This window comes from Glycine max, chromosome 13 (genome assembly GCF_000004515.6).
Source record: "Glycine max cultivar Williams 82 chromosome 13, Glycine_max_v4.0, whole genome shotgun sequence".
Taxonomy (NCBI): Eukaryota; Viridiplantae; Streptophyta; class Magnoliopsida; order Fabales; family Fabaceae; genus Glycine; species Glycine max.
In genome coordinates, this window is record NC_038249.2 from 8,095,287 (window position 1) to 8,119,316 (window position 24,030).

At 34.5% G+C, this 24,030-nt stretch overlaps 1 protein-coding gene across 1 annotated transcript; it reads left to right on the forward strand.

Moving 5' to 3' along the window:
• The first annotated feature begins 2,255 nt into the window (after nucleotides 1-2,255).
• LOC100806446 (probable apyrase 6) lies at nucleotides 2,256-12,719 on the forward strand. The gene is made up of 9 exons (XM_006575105.4): nucleotides 2,256-3,072; nucleotides 4,922-5,034; nucleotides 6,051-6,158; nucleotides 8,515-8,569; nucleotides 9,229-9,393; nucleotides 10,168-10,259; nucleotides 11,209-11,405; nucleotides 12,045-12,311; nucleotides 12,546-12,719. Exons 1-9 carry the CDS (start codon nucleotides 2,460-2,462, stop codon nucleotides 12,577-12,579), a joined length of 1,644 nt encoding a protein of 547 aa, XP_006575168.1. The 5' UTR covers nucleotides 2,256-2,459; the 3' UTR covers nucleotides 12,580-12,719.
• The last annotated feature ends 11,311 nt before the right edge of the window (nucleotides 12,720-24,030 follow it).

Sequence of the window (24,030 nt, forward strand, 5' to 3'; positions counted from 1 at the left end):
TAATAGCCGATGTTGAAATTATTGGCATTACAAGTTTTAACGTTAACATTGATTTTTTAAAACCAATGTTCACTAAACTACACAATATCGGCTTTTTATGAAATTTGATGTCGTATAGTAAAAAAATAACAAAAAAAGCGTAAAATATGTAGAAAATCACATTAATTTTTTTTTTATAAAACTTGATGTTGTTTCTAAAAAATTAGATCATTTTTTTATGAAAACCAATGTTGTTTTATTCTTGCCAACATCGATTATTAGGAAAACTGATGTTGTCAGTCAACGACAATATCGGTTTTGCTAAAAACTAATGTTGTTTTTGAGAATTAATATCGTTGTTTCGGAAAATCGATGTTGGCAAGAATAAAACAACATCGATTTTTATAGAAATCGATGTTATTTTTAGAAACAACATTGGTTTTTAAAAAAACCAATGTTGATTTTTATAATTTTTTTAAATATCCTATTTGTTTTTTTAATCACCTTAAATTAACTTGTAAACTGAAGAGCAGTCCATATAGTTTTTATCAACCAGTTTAAATTTTTTCCATGATATATAATTGAATATTTACTATGAATTAAAAGAAATATTTGAAGTAACCAAAGTCAACACATGAAATCATTTGTAACCTACAATTCTAAAATTACTTAAACTCCTGGTGTTTGATTTTTAACTTTTAGATAATATCATGTCCAGTGAATGTTAATTGCCTTCATCCTATATGGTTTCAATGGTCTTTGATCAATAAAATACTGTTTGATATAATAAAACATAAGTTAATATATAAGTGTAAATAATGACAATCATAACAAATTGAATTAGTTTTGAAGTAAAAAATTATCATTTCTCAGTTATCCTTAAAACCTCCCAGGACTATTGTTGGCATTTAATGCATTACGTAATACCCACACTCAATGTTTCCTTTTTGCTTGTTACACTAAATTGAATAGAATATTTAGATATTAATTCAAAGTTAACTGAAAATTAGTGTATAGAGTAATAAAATTTAATTTTTAAGGCATGAAACATTGTTGAAATGACTTACTTTAATTACAGTTCATCTAGCAGTAGCCTTGAATTTATTTCCTTGACTGTCGGTGAATCCCTTCAAAGCACTGATTAAGATAAACATGCATGCGTGTTGTACAATTAAAATATTCATGTCAAATTGTAATCATAAAGTAAATGTATTCTAAAATACAACCAATCTGTTAATAATTCATTCCAAGAAGTTGTCGGACCTATTGTGCGAGGAACAAAACCAGATGACAACATTGTTCTTAGGCAAAATAATTACCATTTGCTAATGTGTACTACATTGGAGAAAATTAAGTTATTATAAATTAAAGCATACATGATTTAAATTCATTTGTTCATTTTAACTTACTCATTTAAGTAGGCTCATAGGTACACATCTCTTTGTGAATTCTGCATCCATTTCTTAATATAATCTTCTGATTCAAATTGCCGATTGCCCAAATTTTTGTATGGACTGTGACTTGAGGAATTCATACACATCGGCATTTCTTGTTTACATACTTATCTCAGTTATATGCCTATTGTTGTTAAGATAAAGTAAATTATGCATGAATTTAAAACAATTAGTTTGATAATATACAATAATATAAAATGATTTACAAAATCCACAATTGTATAACATGAATGCTTAGACATTGACCACTGTGTGCTATTTTAGAAATATCTTCATTCTTTATGTACAATGAAAATTTATCATTATATACCCCAAACACGGTAGCATCCCACGAGATCACTAGCATCTACTAAAAAAATCTATCCCTCTTCTTCACAGCTGCAAACCTTACTTCAATTTCAGACTATGGAATGGCCTTTGAAAGAAATAGTCAGAGAATATGAAAAGGGCACGAAGGGAAATTCCAAAATATTTAAATGGATTTAAAATTGGAAATTTCTTAAACCAAAGAAACAAATTTCGTACAAAACAAAGGAAAGGTTAATTGGTGTTGTTTCATTGGACAACAATGCTTATTTTCTCTCTCCTATCAATGATTATTCACATGTTTATTGGTTGATTTTAGAATTGGTGAGCCTTCTTGCAAGAATTTTTTTTTGTAAGAAATAACATTTCGCTTTACAATTTTATTAAGTCCGTCAACTACACGGTATATAATGAAAAGTTATGTTTCAAAACGGAGAGGAGACCCATGCAATTGTTACAAACTTCTCATTTGTGTAATTTACTCCAACTTAAAATAACATTAAAAAAAATGTATATGTACTCCTGAAAGTTGTATGTTAGCATTAATCAAGCAACACTTGTTCTTCAAGCTCAAAACTTCTCTCGCCCCTCTCTGCTCTTCGGAACGCCATTCGCATTGCACTTTCCCCACACCACACTGCACAATCAAATTCCAAAGTGCAACCCATTTCATCATTTCCCCCCGTATAACAACCATCCACCCACCCACCAACCCATCCCATGAATTTCCCAAAAAGCCCTCAACCCAGACCCTCATCTCCTTCCTCTTCCTACATTCCACCCCACCGTACCCAACTGCACCCTCGCATGATCTCTCTCTATTCTTCTTCTTCCCCAAATCCAAATCCCAACAACAAACCCCACACCACCAGATGCCTCTTGTTTTTCTTCGCCCTCCTCTTCTTCACCGCCCCCTTCCTCTTCTACCTCTTCTCCACCGCCCTCCAAATCCACTCCTCCCCAAAATTCGCCGACTCCCGCCCCGCCTCCTTCGCCCTCGCCCTCCGCGCCGGCCCCCACGCCCTCCGCCTCTCTGTCTTCCACTTCCTCGGCCCCGCCCGTGCCCTCCTCGCCGCCGCTCACTCCGCCGCCGCCTCCCCCGGCTTCGACGCCGGCCCTGACGCCCTCCGCGGCACCGTTGCGGAGCTCATCAAGTTTGCCAAGGGGAGGGTGCCCAGGAGGGAATGGGGCAACACCGTGGTGCGGCTGGACGCCACTGAGGAGGTTGAGGGGCTGGGCGTCAAGGAAGCGGAGAAGGTTCTGGAATGTTTCAGACAGGCTTTGAGGGTGTCCGGGTTCTTGTTCAAGGATGAATGGGCACGAGTAATTTCGGGTTAGCTGTGTTTCTTTTTAGTGTACAATGTTCCCATTGAAGTTCGAACCTTTTTTGTTTTTTTAATCGGCAAATGTTATAGGTTGGTTCTTAGTTTTTGTTAGTGGGAGGATTCAAACCCATGACCTCATGTGTACTACCTCAATCCCCAATTACTAACTAGGCTGACACTAGTGGTTCAGATTAGTTGGGGTTTGGTTCAACTTATTAGAGAAAATTTATATACTAATTATTTTTTTTAAAATTAAGTGAAATGCACAGTGTAATTACAATGTTAGCCGATCACATGTATGGTGAATTTATATACTAATTTTTTTAAAATTAAGTAAAATGCACAGTGTAATTACAATGTTCTACTTTAGAAGTCATATTTAGGATCATTTCTGATTGGTTGACTGTGAAATTTATTTTATGCTAATAATAATGCACTGAGATTAAACTCTGAAGTGCTAACAATTTTTTGTGTTATGTTTTTGGTTTTGGCGTGGTTGTGACTGCAGATGTGGTGCCTCTAGGGAAGTGTTGGGCAATGCAATTATAGTCTTCTAGATGCTTGTTCCATTTTATTATTGAAGATTTTTAAGATGCAATAATTTGTAGTTTAGTTCCTGAAAGTGGTGACTTGTATTGTTGTGGTAGTACACACTCATGTTTTAAATTGTGGTTGTAATGAATAATTTTGCGAAAAATTTGTGAGCAAATGCAGCTACAATTGCAGTTGTGATATGGTTATCTAGACCTTCAAAGCTGCAACATTGCAGCTCTGGTAGTGATTGAAGACAGCAATTTAGAACCATGACTATATATGTCTCTACAAATTGATCTTTGAGAGTGTTAATTTCATAGGAAGTTTACCCTATTAAGTTGTTACCTTGTACACAATTTCTTCCTCAATAGACTAGTTTATGTAGATGTCAGGGAACACAAGTTTCTAATTTCAAAGACTAAATTATACTCAGATTCAATGTTAGTTTTTGCTGGAATTTATGCTAGAATTGGTGATTCTGGTTGTCTTGAAATGAAATTACGTTCTTGTATAGATAGCTGTTTCATTTATGATTTTAGTTAAAGTTAATATTTAATTCTGTCCTTGAAAGTGCACATCTATGCAAATTGGTTACCAGAAGTGTCAATTTGCTGACGAGTTTACCCTATCAAGTTGTTAATTTCAAATAATTTCATCCCTCAAATGATTAATTTGTATAGATCATAGATGAAAACTTTTAGGATTAGAGCAGCACAAGTTGACACTTCCATGAACCAAATTGCATATTAAACTCCTTTATTTATGAATGAGGGAATAAATAATAAATTATGGTGCTGTTTTACTCATAATGTAGCTGTGTGATTAGCTTTTGTCTTTCACAAGTTTTCGAGATTTATTGGAATTAGGATCCTGTTCCAGGAAACGTACGAGACTTTGCTGCTTGGTAAATTTGAATTTGTCTGTGGTTAGGTGGTGGTTTATGTATTAGAGCTATGGTGAGACTGTTCATTGTTGTCAATTGTAATTCTTAGTAGTTAATGTTTGGAGCTGTTGTCTTTACTGTGTGCTTGGGTGTTGCACATATATAAAAGTGGTTTTTTAGTGTTGGAGAAGGGATTCTAGTTCTCTGGAAAGTAAACTAGAGATATTATGAACTAGATAACTAAACAGTCACAAGGAGATGTAGAACACCCACCTGAATTCACTAGGCACACATCTTAGAAATTATATAACAGTGTGATTTATTACTACTGTCTCTTATGAAGTATTTGGAAAGTTTTACTGATTTTATATTTTTTACCATTGATTTTGTTAGAGATGAAGTTATTCATCTCAATGATGAAGTTTATAATCTAAATATAGGGGAAGAACAAGGCATCTCTTCTTGGGTTGCTGTAAATTATGCTCTTGGAAACTTGGGACGAGAGGCTCAAGAAACAACTGGAATAGTTGAACTTGGTGGGGCTTCTTTGCAGGTTTTTTCATTCACTATGATGACAATTTCATTTACTTTATACGGCAATTTCATTCATATACAGATAAATACATATGCATCAATTCTTATTTCTGCATAGGAACATGTATCACTAGAGCTTTCTTTGCACACCTGTTGTAATTTACATTTTGTGATGCATTGGTATTAATTGCTTTTTTTTTTCCTCTGCAATCTTGATGATGGGCCATGATGAAAAAATCTTACTGGCCCAAGAACAAGTGGCGATGATCAGAATATTTTTTGTTAGTTTTGCTTTTAATCACGGTTACTAGGTCAAAGGTGTTTAATTTTTTCTATGGATGGTGTGGGGATTGGATTATAAATCACTGTACATAATTGTTGTTTTGACATTGTTATTTTGATATTTGTTTTACCAATAAAATTCCTTGTCTTATTCCTTTTGATGGACAGGAGGGAAACCTGGAGATTTGGATAATTCTTTTTTCATAATCATTTGTAAAGAAAATTACTCCTAGCATATGTTTTCTTGACCGGGTTATATGGCTTGTTTTGTTTAAAAGTAAATAGTTACTGTTAGCCATAGTTACTGGTATTGTGAGAAGCTTTAGTTACTCTGTTAGCCATAGTTACTTGTTTTTATAGCTTTGTAGCCTGGTGTCACGAGCTTTATATATTAATCAAGGATCACACATTCCCACAGTTGCATTTTGTATTTCATTTTTGTTCTATGATGCATTTTGCCTTTTCTGTTTTGGAGATATCTTAGTCTCCTTTTAGCTCAACTTCCCATTGTTTAATTTATTCTATAATACCAAAAGTTTCTTTCAGTATCCAAAAATAAATTATTCTTTATGGACATATCTGGTCAATTTCTGAATAGGTTTTGAACTGTTTTTATTTATTGTTAAATGTTAGTTGTTAGCGGAGGGATTCAAACCCCCATGACCTCTCCCTGCTTCCCTTCTCCTTTCACCACCAACACCAAGTGAACCTTATATCTCCTATACGTTTTGAACTGTATATTGATATTTGCAGGTTACATCAGCTAAACTTAATGCAGATTTAGCTCAGTCTTTGCGAACTATAAGATTGTCTGGGGTTACGTACAACCTTTACACTCAGAGTTGGCCCCAACTGGGTCAGGTGCTCTTTAGCTTTTCTGAAGTCTGAAACCAATTACATGTATTTCAAATTTAATTGTTTTGGTTAGAAAATGCATATTAGTATGTGCTATCAAATTATATAACTTTTACTTTTCTACTAATGCTAATGAGATTAAGTTTATGATTTGTCTACTTTTTGGAAAAATAAAAGTATATGCATAGTCTGTGTCCACTGCTAGCTCTTTTTCAATTTATGAAATCATTAATATGTTTTTCAAATTTCAACGTTTTCAACAATTCATATTATGATTTCAAATTATATAACTTTTGCTTGCTTTACAGATGCTAATTTTGCAATTTATGTACTTTTTGGAATAGTCAAGTAAGTATATGCATTGGTGTGAGATTATGAATCTGTCTTGAGCAAGGGGCTGACTTTTTATAATTATTAATTAACTAATTGAAATCAATAATGTATTGAAAAGTTCACAACCAAAAATGAAAAACATCTGAAAATTTGTGTAATAAATCATTTTACATATCAATATATAAGTGGAATTAAAAAGCTTACTCCTTTGTAACACTCAGATTGAGTGTTTTAGCTATTCTAGAACATTGCTTCAAAACCAGATGTGGAAAGTGAATAAAAAAGCAGCTTCCCCATATTGGTCACACTGGACCTAATCAGGTCAGTGTAATAATAGAAGTATATAACTGGGACACCAAGCAACATAAATTATGTTGTGTCATGATTCCTGTAAGAATTATTTACTGTGTGTTATCGCTTCGGACCACCCAAATTATTCTTATTTATAATGAAGGAGGTTTACTAAAGAGGGAAACAAAATAATGAGTAATAATCTCATACGAAACTGTTGTAATTAAAACATATCAAATCATATCTGACACTCCCCCTCAAACTGGAGCATATATGTCATATGAACCAAGCTTGTTACAATGTGGTAAACCCAACAGAAACAAAGACGGTTCCAGTTGTGTGGTTGTGCCGAATAAACCTCAGCAGCAGCCAACGAATGCCTGTAGTGGCGACGGGTATTTTTCCGCTGTGAATAAAGCATGCCCTGAGGCAGAAGGAGGCGGTTTCAGTGTGACGCGTCATGCATCGTGTTCATGAACTTCTCTTGCCGGAAAAGGGCCCTGTGTGGGGTCACTGTGGCAGTGTGCTGAGTTGGCTGTGCACGTGGGCAGCATGACGGTCTTTGGAAAGGACACTGGAAAAGCTTAAACAGGTCACTGAAAAGAGATAGAGTCGATGGTGTGGTCACACCGGACATAAGAGTACTAAGAGGCGGACATGCAGCGTATTGGTAATTGGTAATAGAAGCGAAACTATCGGAAGCCACGAAAAAAAGCCAAACATGGTCTGTTGGAACCAAACAGATGCAAACTGAGGTGCTGGGTTCGCCAGAGAGAGACACTTCTGATCGGAGAGAGGTGCTCTTATTTATAATGAAATAGGCTTACAAAATAAGGAAACAAAATAATGAGTGATAACGGAAATAATTGCATACTAAACTGCTGTAATTAAAACATATCAAATCATATCTTTGACAATTCCGAGGAGCCTGTCCATGATGCCAAGCAGCCTTTCTTGATTCATAAACCCTTCACTTTCAATTTGAATTGTGAATTGTATGAATGTTTTCTAGCATATTATACCCATTATCTATTATACACATGACACAAGATCTGTTTGGATAAACTTCTTCATAAGCACTCATGGGAGAAGAAAATAAGAAGGAAAATAAAATGAGTTTCTTCATATGCTAATATGTTGAAGCTCTCATATTTTCTTCTCTAAAAGATGATTTTTAACTTTTTGCATAAGCTAATTTTAGCTTCTGGAGAAGCTTATTTCATTTTTCTTATTTTTTCTTCTAGAAGTGCTTATAGAGAAGTTTATCCTAACAGACCCATAGTCATGCAGTGTTAGGAACTCAAACTGAAATTGAAAGGTGAAATGAAAGAATAAATCTTTATTATTTTGGATGAATTGAAACTGAACATATAAGGAATCCAAGGAATTCCTTCCTTGTAGTGGATCAATGCTTTGTTATCCTCTACTAGTAAAAAACCACTCAATACTCAATCAGTTACAACTACTATTTAGCAACTTTCTCAACAAAAATAGCTGTCAATCTACTAACAATTTTACAGAACTAAGTACTGGGCCATTTCTCCATTATTGGTGTCTTCCTGTGGCCTAACTAGCTGTTTTTGGAGTTTACCTTCCTAACCTTTTTTTTAAATACTAAAAGATTTGTTGTTCGTGTTTTCTATTGTTTCGCAACTGTTTGTTTCAATCAAATTTAGGTCACCTATGTTTGGTGATATGCCATGTTCTGTTGTAACCAAAATCTAAAATCCTTGTGCAGGATGTGGTATGGAAATCATTAGAGGAGGGACTGAAATATAGAGAGTTGAAGCTTTGTAAGTATTGAGTTACTGGTTTTATTTGCTAATAAATGATTTTCTTGAGCAGTAATCACTAGCTTGAGAAAAAATGTTTTTTCATCTTTAAATATGAGATTGGAAATAATTGTGAATATTTTACTGTGCAAAAAGTCTGAAGCCATAGGGAATGATGTTTTGGTTCTAATAGTAGCAAAGATTAATTTGATGGCTTCCATAGTATATTGTCCATCTTCCACTTTCTATAATTGAAGGACTAAATTTATCTAAAATTTTTTGGGAGGATCAAATTATCGACACCTTTATATGAGGGGCAGAAGTGGATTTTCACTTTTAATTTATCAGCAGTCTCATTCTTATTTGATATAACCTGTTTGACTTTCTTGGTGTAATTTTCTTTGTTCCTTTGGTGATAATATTGATTATTGAGTTCCATGGTTTCTTTTATAGATGATGATTAGTTCAGTTTGCTATTCAGTCGATATGCTGGTTGCTGGCATTTATTTGTGCATATAGAAAAAACTAAAAGAATTAGAATAAAACTATTGTTCAAATAGATCAATGAATTTTTTGCTTTGTATGCTTAAGTTCTAAAGAAAAATACAATACCACTTGTGAATGATTAGTTTGATATGCTTGAATAATTAACTGCTAGTTTTTGTTTATTGATTTTGCAGCTTCAAAATCTAGCAAAAGAAATATAATTAATCCTTGCATTCCTAGAGGGTATGAGTATCCTCAGATCACCAATGCAAGTGATGTAAAACACCCAATCTTCCAACCAGCTGGAAATTTCTCAGCATGCAGGTCCAAAGCTGTGTCATTGTTAAAGAGAACAGAAGGTTGCATAATATATCTTTTGATATTTCACTGTTTTAGCATAAATTTGATCATGCATGCTCCCTCTTTCTTTCAATATTTTTCAATGTGCTTTAATGTGGCCCGCTGCTTCATAAATAAATTTAGCCTTGTCTTGTGTCTGATGGATGTTAATATTTTTCCCTGTAAAATGTCTCATAATTCTTTCTTATGTTGATAGTTTTTAATTCTGGACCAGTCTTGGGGTTGGTTTAGCACTTGATAGGTCCAGCAAACTGTCCCATTCATGTTCATATGTATTATGATTTATGAGTAATATCTGTTTAGTGTAAAGGGCAATGCAAATAATCATATATAGTTACACGCTTACTATGCTTTTGCGACAATAGAGGATGGATATTTTAAACTGAAAGTGCTGAAGAATCTTTTGTTGAACCATCGGTATGTCCTCAAAATCTGTTGATGACTTGATTTGGGGGGTTTGGAAAAGGAAAAGAAAGATCTTGGGAAGAACTGCAATGATTATTGTGCCAAGTAATTTAGTAGTGTCAATGGTCAACTCAAATTGCTGAACTTTTAAGTGTAGTTATCTTACATTTTAAGTATAGACAGTCTTTTTGGTTTCTTGTAGTAAGCTGTGTTTTAATTTCTCCAACTTTGCAAAGCCTGTAATTTGGCATTTTTCTTTCACTGCTTTATCCTTTTTCCTCCTGGGAATGAGAAGGTGTCTTATTCTCTTTATTTATGTAAATTTTTATTTTAAATACATTCACCAATGATGTTTTCTCTTTATACAGATAGATGCCTGCATCCACCTTGTAAAATTACTTCTTCCTTTTATGAGTTATTAGGTGAACAAGTTTCAAAAAGCTTCTTGTATACTTCTGAGGTTCGTAAGCGGTGACAATAATTTGGTTTTTTGTGATCTTTTCTACTATTACTATTAATACTGGTTAAGTTGTTTATTATTATCATTATTATTTCATAAGTAAGGTTTGTAGAGTGGGCTGGTTAGCTGTTCTGTTGCCTTTTTTTTCTAAAGCCATTACAAACCAAAAAAGCCCATGCCCCTTTTCTTCTAAATCTATTACAAATAGAAAAAAGGCTATGACTATTATTATAGATTGTATTCTTTCTACTATCATTTTTTCAGGTTTGGTCAACTATTTATATTTAATCTGACAGACTGCTCAATCTAGTGAAAAGATACAAATAAATACACTACTGCTGCCAGATGCCACAATTCATGACAAATTATTTTCAACCTATTTAAGATTTCAGTCTTGTTAATATAAAAACCACAATAACCTCTTTTGTTACACATTTATAGAAGAAATAATATATTCTGATTTGGGCAAGGAAAAGATGTCACCAAGCTTTTTTATTATGATCATCATCTACTAATATGGCTAATGGTTATGTATTAATGAGAAGTGGTCAACTTCTCTTTACAAATATGCATGCCTCTATGTAAAATGTATGCCTTTATCTTATAAATTTGTGTTAATCTATTTAGGCCATAATGTATTTTGAACTATTGAATTAACCGTATCACTGTATATGTGTTGCATTGCATCATATCCATGTCGTATTTAGTATAGGGGCTTCATAGGTTCTAATCTAGATGAGATTTCTGTAAGTGATGTTTCTAGACATGCATATTGCATTTATATCGAATATTTGATAATTGAGTACTGTTTAATGTGTATACCAAACTTAGCTTCTTACTATATCCTTATTTTGCTTTGTCACCAGTCCTTTTCATTATTGAATGGGAGAAAAAAAGCTGAAAGCTTAATCTCATCTGACTTATTTATGCCTTGTTTGATTTCTGTCAGATTCTTAGGATGGCTCCTAGGACTTCTTTGTTTCAATTGGAGGCAGAGGGCCGACATTATTGTGAAGATCATTGGGATGCTCTTAAAGATCTGCATAATGAAGTTGATTATATGGATTTATTGAAGTATTGTTTCTCTTCTGCGTATATGCTGGCATTATTGCATGATGTTCTTGGGATTGCTATGGAAGAGAAAAGGTATTATTACTTTATAAGAAAGTTATATGAATCGAAAATGAAACCATAGACAGTCTATGTGACTAACTCAATTACCCAAAATATATAAATATATGGATGTTAATGTATTGTTTTTTAATTCAGCCAATGTTAGTTGTTAGATGTTAGTTTTTGTTAGTAGGGAGGATTCGAACCCACGACCTCCCCTCTCCTCCCTTCACCATCAAATCAATCTTATAACCCTCTGGACTTTCATTGTCTTTCTTTATCTCTCACTAATTTTATTTGGTATATTAAAAGAAAAGAGAAATAGCTCGGGAATTTTTTAACTTGTAGTTGGGTTTCCCTTCTTTTTTTCTTTTCATAAGTGCATGCCAGGTAGCTAGTACATAATTTGTTGCTGTAATTGAAATGAAAAGAATTCATGCTGTCCACTTCTATTCAATTGAAAAAATATAATGATCCTTTAATGTGTATTGTAAATATGTGATCTGTCCTCATAAATGCTTTCTGCCTTGTGATTGTTGAGTATATGAATTAAAAGCTATATTTTGAAGTCATTATTGAATTTGCTTCCACTGTGTTTCACTCAATGATCTTTTGATTTACCTCCTCAACCCTTCATGGAAGGACAAGTATTGAGATAATACTTATCTGCAGGGTTGGATTTGGGAACCGGAAGATTAACAGTGATGTTGATTGGACACTTGGATCTTTCATAACTGAAACAATGGCAGAACCCCTTGAATTGGAACATTTAGATACAGGGATGATTGTTGGGAATGAATCAGTCACATATTTTTCATTATTTGCATTTCTTTTCTTATTCATGCTTGCTGCATTCTTTGTACTGCAATGGAGAAAGCCACAATTGAAGACAGTATATGACCTTGAGAAGGGACGCTATATTGTTACACGTATACCCAGGTGACACTGTTACCTCTTCCTAGAATTTGTTAGATTCGATTTTCTTCATTTGTGAAGCACATGCAAGTTGATGTTCTTTTCATGTTCATCCTAAACATCTCAGAAAGTTATGCTCCAGAGCAATATTGATATTTACTTACCAGATTACAGCCCCTATTATGACACAGAAAAGGATTTTTGGCTGTTTCATGATTATAATTTTTTTCTCCTCCTTCATATGGCTTTCTTTTCCAGATGTGGGAGAGGGAAGGCGAAAGAGAAGCCTTAAAATCTTGCACATTATATTTGTAATCAAAAGGGATGAGTAGTTAGATGGTTATGGTAAATTAGGTAGTTAATTAAATTTTATCTAGTATATAAGTCCCACTGTATCCTAATAGTTATTTTCTTTTTAACAATTTTGTCAAATTGATATTTTCTTGATTTTAATTTCTCTTTGTCTTGGGGGCTCTTGCCATGTTTTCCTGCAGAGGCAAGAGGCCTTAAATACTGCCGTTGTAAATGTGTAGTTTGGTAAGAATTTTTATTGGTTCAATTTTACGTTGTATTTTAATTGATGAACAAATGATTTAGTATTTTATGCAGTAAAATAGTTCAACTTTATTATTTTTATTATTATCAATTACGACTTGCAGAATCAAATTTTGCATGCCCTAAATTATATTAAATAAAAGGGTAATATGTATAAAATATTTTATATGATGCATTTTCTCGTTTTAAATTTTTTTGGGCCATAGTAAAAAAATATATACAAAAAATATTCAATATTCATTGCATTATAATATAAACAAACTGTTGATTATGGAGAAAACGTGTTTCTTTTTTTGTTTTTAAATTTTATTTATTTATATAGATTATTGCAATTTAATGGCTTGACTAAAATAGATTGACAGTATCTTTATCAGTTTCATAATTTTGTCAGTGTTGTATAATTTGGAACTTATTTTATTTAAGACTTGTTTGTTTGTTTTCTTGAGACTTGCTTTTGTTTTAGCTACTACTTTTTCTAATAAATTAACAATTTCATATCTCAACATTTATTTCAACAGGTGACTTTTTTGTTTTATTCATGATGTCTAATCCTCTGCCATGTTGGTTTAAGTGTAATAGGGTTTAATCTTCTTGAGCAAGGTTTAATTCGAACCTTGTGGGTAGTGGCGAAGCTTCTTTGGAACTGAGAGGGGCCATTTCTCCTCGAACTTTTTAAAATTTTATACTTGTATATTTATCTGAACACGCTCTTTCTCTCTCTCTCTTTCTTTCTTCTTTCCTGCTGCAGAGGTGCTTCTAGGTTTAAACATAACACTAGTATACACTTATTAATAACGGATGAACTTGAGCATATTTCAATGCAATTCGTGAAACTTAACTAGACAATGTAAATGTGTAATTGAGATACGAGACATATACAACAGCCCACGGAGGATAACTTTCTTTGGAATGTAAGAGAAGAAAGTTTACAAGCAAGCTATCAATATTATATTAAATAGAGTTCTCTTTGGAATATAGTTCATAAAATTATAAGTGAATGTTTTGTTATGGAGTAAGTGAATGGTCAAAACAGCTTTTAACATATTAGTTCCTTCTAATGAGATTTTTTTAATAATATTCTTAAATACTTTTAATTTTTTCTACTAGATTATTAACTATTTTAAGCATTAATAATATTTTTCACACACTAACTATTTCATTAAATAGTTATATTTTATAATAGAATTATATTATGTATTCTTCAAACTCATTTCTTGTATCACTTATGTATCTCATTTTGTATAGGAAAGTATCATATAACTTAAACCTTCAAAGTTTTATTGTGTGCAGATTTTCCATGTGAGTTTTTTCATGAAAATTATTTTTTATAATTTGTGATTTTCGTGCAATTTTTTCTACAAAAATTACTAAGTTTTGGCAAAAATGCGATTATATTCTTGATTTTGTTCAAAAAATCAGAGAAAATTTTAATATTTTTGTGCATTCTTGTACAAATGTTCTTTTTTATTCTTATTTTCGACAAAAGATTTTATTTTTTATATAAAAAACTTAATATATCCTATTGATCTTTCACAAAAATAATTTACAAATAAACTTTAATGTTTTAATTCAATATCATATGAAGGTATAATTAAAAATAGTAATTAATTAAGAAAACAATTAATATTTCTTTGATAAGCAAATGTTATTAGTTAGTATTGTTTGTTTTAGTTGATATAAACCTGTGATCTTTGTCCTCTTTACTTCACTTCTAGACCAACCTTATATCTGCAAGAATAATTAATATTTGAATGGTACTAAGTTGTTAAAATCACCCATATAAGAACATAATCAAAATGATTATTATACATTATAATTTTAAATGTTTTAGCTCCTCCAGGGCAGGAAGGGGTCAAAGCCCCCCTCCCTCCCTTGACACTTCTTATGTATATAAGTATATATTTCTAAGTTAGTTAATGTAAAATTAATTATCTGTTATTATTTTAATAATTATAATAATGATTAAGGTTGATTAATGTAGAATTAGTTATGTTTGTTATTATTATTGAAATAAAATTATGTAAAAGTAGTTTTGTGTTTGTTGTCTTTATGATGATCACAAAGGTTATTATAATTTAAAATAAAAAATAATTTTAATTTTATGCATAAAATAGTAAATATATTTTTAAAAATCATTACTCATTAAAAGTTAACATTTAAATAATTATAATGGAAGAAAAAAAAATTAGCTCCCCCTCCCTTTTCATAGGTTTCTAGATTTGTCCCTAAACTTTTTCTCAAGTGCTGCCATCAACACCTAAGGAATGTTAAGATGAGGCATGAAGAAAGCCAAGTAATCTTTCTAGGAACTCAGTTAAAAGAGGTTGAACAATCGCTCGTGATCCAAGTTTTGGATGCTAATGTCGATTTGTTCGCATGGTCGGTAGTTGATATGCCTGGCATAAACCCAAACTACCATTGCCATCGGTTGTCGATATGCCAAAATGTTAAGCCGATAGCATAGATGAAGAGATAAGTAGGAGAAGAAAGACGAAGGGCCATCCAAGAAGAAGTAAAAAATCTTATCATTGCAAAGTTCATCCGAGAAGTACAATAATTTGTTGTCATGGCTATCAAATGTTGTCATGGTAAAAAAATCTAATGGCAAATGGCAAATGTGCATGGATTACATAGATCTTAACAAAGCTTTCCCAAAGGATGATAACCTTTACCTACCATAGATAGACTGGTAGATGGGGCAGTAGGCCATCGCCTTCTTAGCTTCTTTGACGCATACTTGGGGTACAACCAAATTTGAATTCATCCATGAGATGAAGAGAAGACAACCTTCATAATTGAGTTTGGTACTGATTTCCAATATTTACTTCTCCCATTATTTTTCCTTTATTGTTGTCTCCAAAAGTGACATATCCTCCATCTTTTGACACAAAGTTAGTGAGTTTGGACTTGTCACCCATCATGTGCCTAGAACAACCACTATTCAAGTACCATAGTGAATCCCTTGCTTTTAGACACACCTACAAAACAAAATCAATTAGAGAGAGGTGGTACCCAATTTAAGTTGGGTCTAATGGGGTTAATCTTCATAAATAAATCTTTTGAAATCTAGATACATTTTCCTCTTGGAACATCAAATCTCCTAACATAGCATTTATATGATGCATGACCTCTTTTCATGCAATAATGACATGTCTTTACATTTCTCTTAGAATACACTATGGTCCTCTTTTTGGAGACCTTGTTTGGGTTCACCCCTTTTGAGGATATAAACTTTTTTTTCTTTGAAAATGAGGTTTGCTTGTTATACCCCAAGCCTGTCTTATCTGAAGTATGCTTTTGCACACTAAGCATGTGATTGAGATCACTCTTTCCTTTGTTTAATTTTCCAAACAGACCTTTAAGATAGGAACGCTTAGTTTGCAACTTCATACGTTCAACATAGTGATCCTTTTTGAAATTTTCAAACTTGGTTTGTAAAGACTTGCAATCATCCATGTTAAAAGAATTAGAGGAACAATCACAACCAACGACTTTATATTTTGAAACAATTTTTTCATTTTCTTGTTTCAATTTTTCTAGCTTACCTTGTGTTGAAGCCAATTTAGTGATATGCAATTTCATATCGCTTTTAGCTTTTTGTTCAAAACAACAAGCCTTTGAGCTTCTTCATGCATTTCATTAAATGCTTCCAAAACTTCTTCAAATTCAGGATTTACCTCAGTTTCTTCAATGGTTGATGAGTCATACATTGACTTCGCCATTAAGCATACGTTTGCAGTTTCTTCATCACTAGAAGAATCAGAGGTTGTTGATGCATTATCTTCCCAAGCTATGTAGGATTTCTTTTGTTTTTTGTCCTTCTTTCCTTTTTGCCAACATGTTTTCTAAGGTAGATAGGACATTTAGATTTGATATGGCCTTGCTTACCATATTCGAAGCATGTGAAGTTATTGTTGTTGTTGTTCTCAATCTTCTTGGATGATTTAAAGAATTTTGTCTTTAAACTTCTTGAGAAATTTTCCAAATTTTCTTACCATCAAATTGAATTTCTCTGCATTTTCCTCACTGCTAGAACTATCCTTGTATTCTTCCTTTGAGGAGTTAACTTTCAGTGCAATTCCTTTCCTTTTCTTTTCTGTTTCTTCTACATAAGATTATTGGGTTAGTTCATGTTCATGAGAAAGCAATTTACCAAAGAGTGTAATGACCCGCCTCATTGCTACAATATCACCATTCTAATAACTGAAAAATTAAATTCTTTTTCTTTCTTTTATGAAAACTCCATTCTTTTTGCTTATGAAAATCATAGTAAATTTGAATTTCACAATTATATATACATAAATATTCATTCATTCATACACACACACACACACACACACACACACACACAGATATATATATATGTGTCCCCAAACACGCACCAATGTTTAACCGAATACATGAATATTAATACAGTAGTTCAGTATACATCATACACATAATGAAGATTAAACCAGTTTGTAGATATAATTAAATTTGTGATTTACATCCTTAATCCAACAAAAGAAATCATGAACCACTGTGGAGGAATTGATTAACAAAACACAACTCTCTCCCCAAAATAATCCCAACGTCATCACGTCGGCTTGGCGGCTCCTCCACAAAATCTCATCCTTGCACCCTACTGCTGTCATTCTGCTCCCACAAACAAGGTTCGCGATCATCACAGGTATCAACCACACGATACAAAATTGCAAGGGTGAGTTCATTATAAAAAGAACCAATGTTAAATCAAAATAATCACAATTAGCAAGAAAACATAAGCAAACATCATGAGCTTACACAACATTCATTATCCAATACTCACATCCAACAATTGTTCATTGTCCGCATTCAACAATTACTCATCATCCATATTCAACAATTTCTCATCATCCATCCATGGATCCAATCAAGACTGCACAGAATGATGCATGCACCTGACTCAACTCTCAAATGCAATGTGGTACGTACCAACAACCAAATCCCAAGAAATAGCCTAAGCATGTCCACACGACACTCTCACTTAGGAAACCATTTAGAGATCATTGAGACCACCCGGTTGTGCACGTAACTACCCCCCCATAGGTGATCAGCCTGGGGCCCAAAGGAGTTCCCTACCAGGTGACAAGCCCCCTCAGTACAAAGTACACTCTGCCACAATTATTCTATTTCCTGTGTCATATGAGCTATGAACATGGCCAAAAGCAAGTGCCAAAGACCATGGACCAATTAAAGCGCCTAAGCATCCCCTCAGAATTGCTTAGATTCTTTAACCAATTTAGTTTCCTACACAAGGGATGTCCGACAAGGTCAATGCACCCCCCATGAACATACACTACATACGACGTATGAACGTGACCAAAAGCAAGTGCCAAAGACCATGGACCAATTAAAGCGCCTAAGCATCCCCGTAGCGAATGCTTAGATTCCTTAACCACTCTTGTCCCCCATGAATGGGCCATCCGACAAGGTCAGTGAACTTCGCCCCCCACGAACATACACAACATGCACTTGTCAATGCATTTCAAACATCATCAACATTTCATTTTAATGACATCACCAATAACCACAACAACCTCATTCTATATTGACATAACCATCAATAATAACATCAATTCATGTTGACATGATCACCATTAACAACGTCATCTCAAATCAATATCATCGTAAATATCAACATCACCACATATCAATTAAAGTCACCAATAGCAACATCTACAATGAGTCGCATTCCGCATGTAAATATATTTTCCATGCCTGAGGTTCACACTCCCCAGGTCTTTAAACAACACAAGTTTAATAAACAATAATGTTATTCATCGACAATAGATATATCGCATCACATTCGTTAAAAACATAGTTTTTCTTGAAAGAAAATCAACATGCAACAGGGACAAGCAGATATTCTCATAGCTAGGTTCCCTGACCCTAACTATGGTGTCAAAACGGTAAATTTTATAATAACTCCCTTCACCTATCGTGAGCTTCCTGTTGGCTCCTCTTTGCGTCACTTAGAGGTCTCTCTCTCGTTCGTGCCTGTCGGTCCAACGCAAGTCTCTATTACGCCAAAACGAAAGGAATTTTAGCATAGGCTTCGAAAACAAGGTCAAAGGCAACATTCGGGGTCAAATACCGTTGTCAAAACATAAAGGGATGAGGGGTATTTCGGGTTCTACAGAAAGGAAACATGTTTTTGAAATTCCGATCACGCTAATGTGACCGGGGTTTAGTGAATGCCGCAAAAATAACCTCATGGTTATAAAAAGATAACTTTTACAATGTCTCATTCTTTAGGGTTTTTCAAAGGAAGTGTAAAAATACCCTATTACAGTACCCAACACATAAGAGACACTAAAAAGAACTCAAACTAGTTAGGAGAAGGCTTAGAAGTCAAGATTACCTAAGAGAAACTATGAAATGGAGGATTGAAGGATTTTCTCCATCGAATCTTCGAGGAGGATTTTGAGGATTCCGCTCCGATTAAAGTGTTCCTCTTGGTGTGGGGGTTCAATGGCAAGTAACGGCGGCTCATGGCGGCCACCAGTGGTCTTGGGTGGTGGAAAATAAGGTTTTAGGGTTTGGGAGACGTTTTTGAGGGAAGAGGAGAGTGAAAATCGTGTTTTTCACGCTAAAGACGTATTTATAACCTGTAACTTTCGCTTAGCGGACCTGTATCGCTAAGCCGAAGTCCACTTCTTGCACTTAGCACAAGGATTTAGGCTTAGCGCAGCCCCCTCTATACTAGGGCTCGCTTAGAACACCTTCTGGGTGCTCAGTACACTTCCTCTCGGTTGGAATTGGGCTTAGCGTAGCTTTGGGCCGCTCAGTGCAATTCCCCTCGGTTGGAATTGAGCTTAGCGCGCCTTTCTCGCTTAGCGGGAAACCAAAAGTTATTATTGTCAAGATCCCAATGGTCAGACTGTAGAAACATATCTTAGGGATATCCAGACAAAATATGAAGACGATCCAACGGTTAACGAATCCGGTATCACAATTTCATTGAACTAGGTTTTGGTAAAATCTAAAATCTCATTCTTTCAACTTAGCTCAACAAAACTCCACATAATTCAACATCCATATCAAGAAATTCACACATGACTAGTTCAAGTCATACTTCAACTCATTCAAGTCTATCATATGGTCAAACAACACAATAAATACAATTAAACATCGATTTCTAACTTATAATATTTCAAGGTGTTACAAAGAGAGCTTTCATCATCATTGTAGCTAAATTCTTGGATTCCTTGATTGCTATAATCTTTGGTTCCCAAGTTATTGTAAGACAATTTAGAATCTTAATGTTCAACTCTTCATCTTCAAACATTTTTCCTAGACCATGGAGATGGTTCACAATATGAGTGAATCTTGTTTGAAGTTCTGAAATGGTTTCCCCATTCTTCATTCGAAACGCTTCATACAAGAGTGTGCTTTCTTGCTCTTCTCATATTCGTTGTGCCTTCATGATTGAATTCAAGCATATTCCAAATTTCCTTAACACTTTTGCACCTTGCAGTATGAAAGAATTCATCAGAATACAAACCAGAAGTTAAAATGTTTTTGGCTTTTTGATCATCTTGCACTTTTTTTTTTCATCATCTCTCATATGATCCCATTCTTTAGGTATTAATTCACCATTCATTTCTTTAGTAGGAATGAAAGGACCTTTAATGATCGCATTCCATGCACCGAGATCAATTGATTGAACAAAGATTTCCATTCTCTTTTGCCAAAAACAAAAATGTTCACCCTCAAACAAAGGAGGTCGATTCAAAGCTGCACCCTCTGTGAAAGTGATTTGTTTTGAGCCCATCTTGATAGAAAAACTATGATCTGGAGTAACTTTCAAGACTTAGCTATGATACCAATTGAAAAAAGATGATGGAACTCAATAATCCAAGAGGTTAGGTGTCACAATGTTGATGGAAGCTTGCTTGTGGGGCTTCTATGGAGGCTGGATCTTTGAGCTTCAATGAGGTCCTTTAATGGTGATTTTCCACCATGGAGATGCAGCGGAAGACAAAGGAGAAGAGGTGAGAGGAGGCGCCATCCACTAGGGAATAAGCCATGGAAGAATGAGCTTCACCACCAAGATGAGCCTTGGATAAGAAGCTTGGAGAGGATGCTTCAATGGAGGAAAAGAAAGAGGGAGAGAAAGCGAGAGGGGGGAGCACGAAATTGAAGGAATAAAAGAGGTAGAGAAGTGGAACTTTGAAGTATGTCTCACAAGACTCTCATTCATCAAAGTTACAACAAGTGTTACACATGCTTCTATTTACATACTAGGTAGCTTCCTTGAGAAGCTTTCTTGAGAAAACTTCCTTGAGAAGCTTCTTTGAGAAAACTTCCTTGAGAAGCTAGAGCTTAGCTACACACACCCCTCTCATAACTAAGCTCACCTCCTTGAGAAGCTTCCTTAAGAAGATTCCTAAAGAAGCTTGAGCTTAGCTACACATACCTCTCTAATAGCTAAGCTCACCTCCTTGAGATGAGAAGCTAGAGCTTAGCTATACACCCCCTATAATAGCTAAGCTCACCCCCATGACAAAAAACATGAAAATACAAAAAAAGTCCTTACTACAAAGACTACTCAAAATGCCCCGAAATACAAGGCTAAAACCCTATACTACTAGAATGGCCAAAATACAAGGCCCAAATGAAGGAAATACCTATTCTAATATTTACAAAGATAAGCAGGCTCATACTTAGCCCATGGGCTCGAAATCTACCCTAAGGCTCATGAGAACCCTAGGGCCTTCCCTTGGATCTCTAGCCAGTCTACTTGGAGTCTTCTACCCAATGCCCTTGTGGGGTAGGATTGCATCATTCCGTCCACCTTGGAAAGGATTTGACCTCAAATCCCGAGGTTCTTCATACTCTGGGCTCCTTCCCTCAACACCTGTAAAAAGAACAAAAACATATGTAGTAGTGGTGTTTGGTATGTTGAAGTAAGGTAAGGTCTAAAAACCCATTTCCTGGGCATCTTCCCATGAAAGAACATGGTTTCTCACCAACTCAATGAGTGGTGCTACAAGTATAGAAAAATATGAGACAAACCTTTTGTAAAAGTTTGTTAAGTCATGGAAGCCCCAAATTTTTCTTATACTTGGTGGAGTGGGCCACTCAGGAATGACCTTTATTCTCTTAGGGTTCATGGGAACCCCTTGATCACTATTTGAAAAATTAAGAAAAGTAACGCAATAAAACATACCTTTTTCTGTATTTTCATATTGATTATTCCTACCAAAAAGTATGACAAACCTAAGGTGTCCCATATGAGTACCTAAGTTTGTATTGAAACTAAAAATAAGAACAAACCTACCTAATGGGTCCCTATGTACACAAATCATGAAGATGTTGGGTGCATGAGTGATTTTAAAAAAGAGTGTTGCACCACTCAAAACATTCATCATACCACCTATTTTAGGGACTTGGTGCCTAATAATACCTATTTTGGGCACCAACAAAGCACAAGGATTTAAGTTCTTGCGAACCAAACCCTCATCCAACAACTTCTTTACTTGAGGAATAAACTCAAGCCCAAGAGGTGTGGCAATGCTAGCAAGTGCCTTTTTACAAAAGAGAAAATGTGGAGGTTGTCTAAGAGGGAAAGTTTCTTTAATGTTTGTCTTTATTGTAAAATGAGTTTCCTTCTTAGCTAAACTCTTGGAGGAGACACTTACCTCCTTACACTTCTCTTTAACCACTAATGGTTGTCCTTCTTCTTGGGGGTAGATTTCTTCACTAGATTCTTCCCCTTTTGCTTTTTCACTTTCACTAGAGGAAGGTGAAGTAGTAGCCTCATCTTGGCTACTATAAATGTCTTGGCCCCTCATAATCATGGTTTTTGTGGTGGGGCATTGAGAAGTAATGTGCCCTCTTCCAAGACATTTAAAGCACTTTATAGAGCTAGTTTTCTCTTGCATACTAGCCTTAGGGGCTTGCTTTTCTATTGCCTTCCCCTTATCATCTTTGGGCTTAGAAGGTGTCACCCCAAAGATGCCTTGACCTTGGTCTTTCTTTGGATAAGAGTGAGAGCCATAAGATTTTGACGTAGACTTCTTTTTAAGTTGTTGCTCTACCCTTATTTCCCAATCTAAGTTAGCCTCTACATTGTCCTTCCTATGGAGGTATGGGAGGTTAATGTTATCCTCTTGAGGCTTTCATTCCTTTTCTCTCCTATGGGAGTGAAGTCTAAAATGTGACCTATGCCTTCCTTCGTAATAGTCACGAAGTTCTTCACTTAGGCTCTTGCAAGAGTTATGACTACTATAGGAGGCATATTTTTCTCTTTTCATTTCTTTCATTATTTTTCTTCTTTCTTCCTCTCTTATTTTCTTTCTTTCATCTTGACTTATTTCTTCCACTCTTTTTTTTTTCCTTTTTCTTTTCTCTCTTGTTTTTCTTTCCATAACTTGAGGGAACTCAACTCATCTAAGATTCTAGATAAAGGGTCTTTATGACTAGTACCCTTGCCATTAACACTAGATGAATGATGACTCATGTTGGTTCCTAAGTTGTGGTTCTTTCTTGTTGGAGGTTTGAAAACAAAAGGCAAAAGAAACTATGGTTGAAACTAGCCAAAATAAACACTAAAAGAGGTGTGAAAGATAAGGTAAAAACTAATTGGTAAAATGCAAGCTATCTAGGCGGTTTGACAATGGAAGGTAAAAGAAATAAGCTACGAAAGTAAGCAAGAAATGTAAACTAGGCGAATCCTAAGAGTGTTTGGATGACCACATTTAAGGTTCCCAACAAAACACTCACAATCCTAAGGGAAAATTGCCTAAAATTATTACACACAAAGGGAAGTAGGGTGACCTATTGGAGGCTCCCAACTTACTTCCAATGAAAGGCCTTTTTGTTACAAAATTTGAAAGCAATGAAAGTAATGTAAATTGTCAATTACAAAATTGCAAAAAGGTCCTCAATTTTGGTGGTTTTTCTCTCTTTGGTGATTCAAAAAATTTGGAGTGCTTCTTAGTCCAATAGCTCATAAGGTGGTTGGCCCCTTGCTTCTTGACTCAAATTCTTCAAGGGATGGCACCAATCCTCCTTTCCAATTCCCTATATGGCAACTCACAAACAAGGAAACAAAGAGACAAGCAATAACCAAAGACCAAAAAATGAAATGAAAGTTAAACCAATGGAATTTTAACAAGACATTTTTTCAAGGATTATTCAACAATTAAAGCAATGAAAAGGA

Bases quoted from the DNA above. Each gene is read 5' to 3' on its own strand.
- LOC100806446 (XM_006575105.4), top strand. From the start codon at position 2,460: ATGAATTTCCCAAAAAGCCCTCAACCCAGACCCTCATCTCCTTCCTCT. The intron at 3,073-4,921 runs GTTAGCTGTGTT...ATCTAAATATAG, and splicing joins ATGGGCACGAGTAATTTCGG to GGGAAGAACAAGGCATCTCT. The intron at 5,035-6,050 runs GTTTTTTCATTC...TGATATTTGCAG, and splicing joins TTGGTGGGGCTTCTTTGCAG to GTTACATCAGCTAAACTTAA.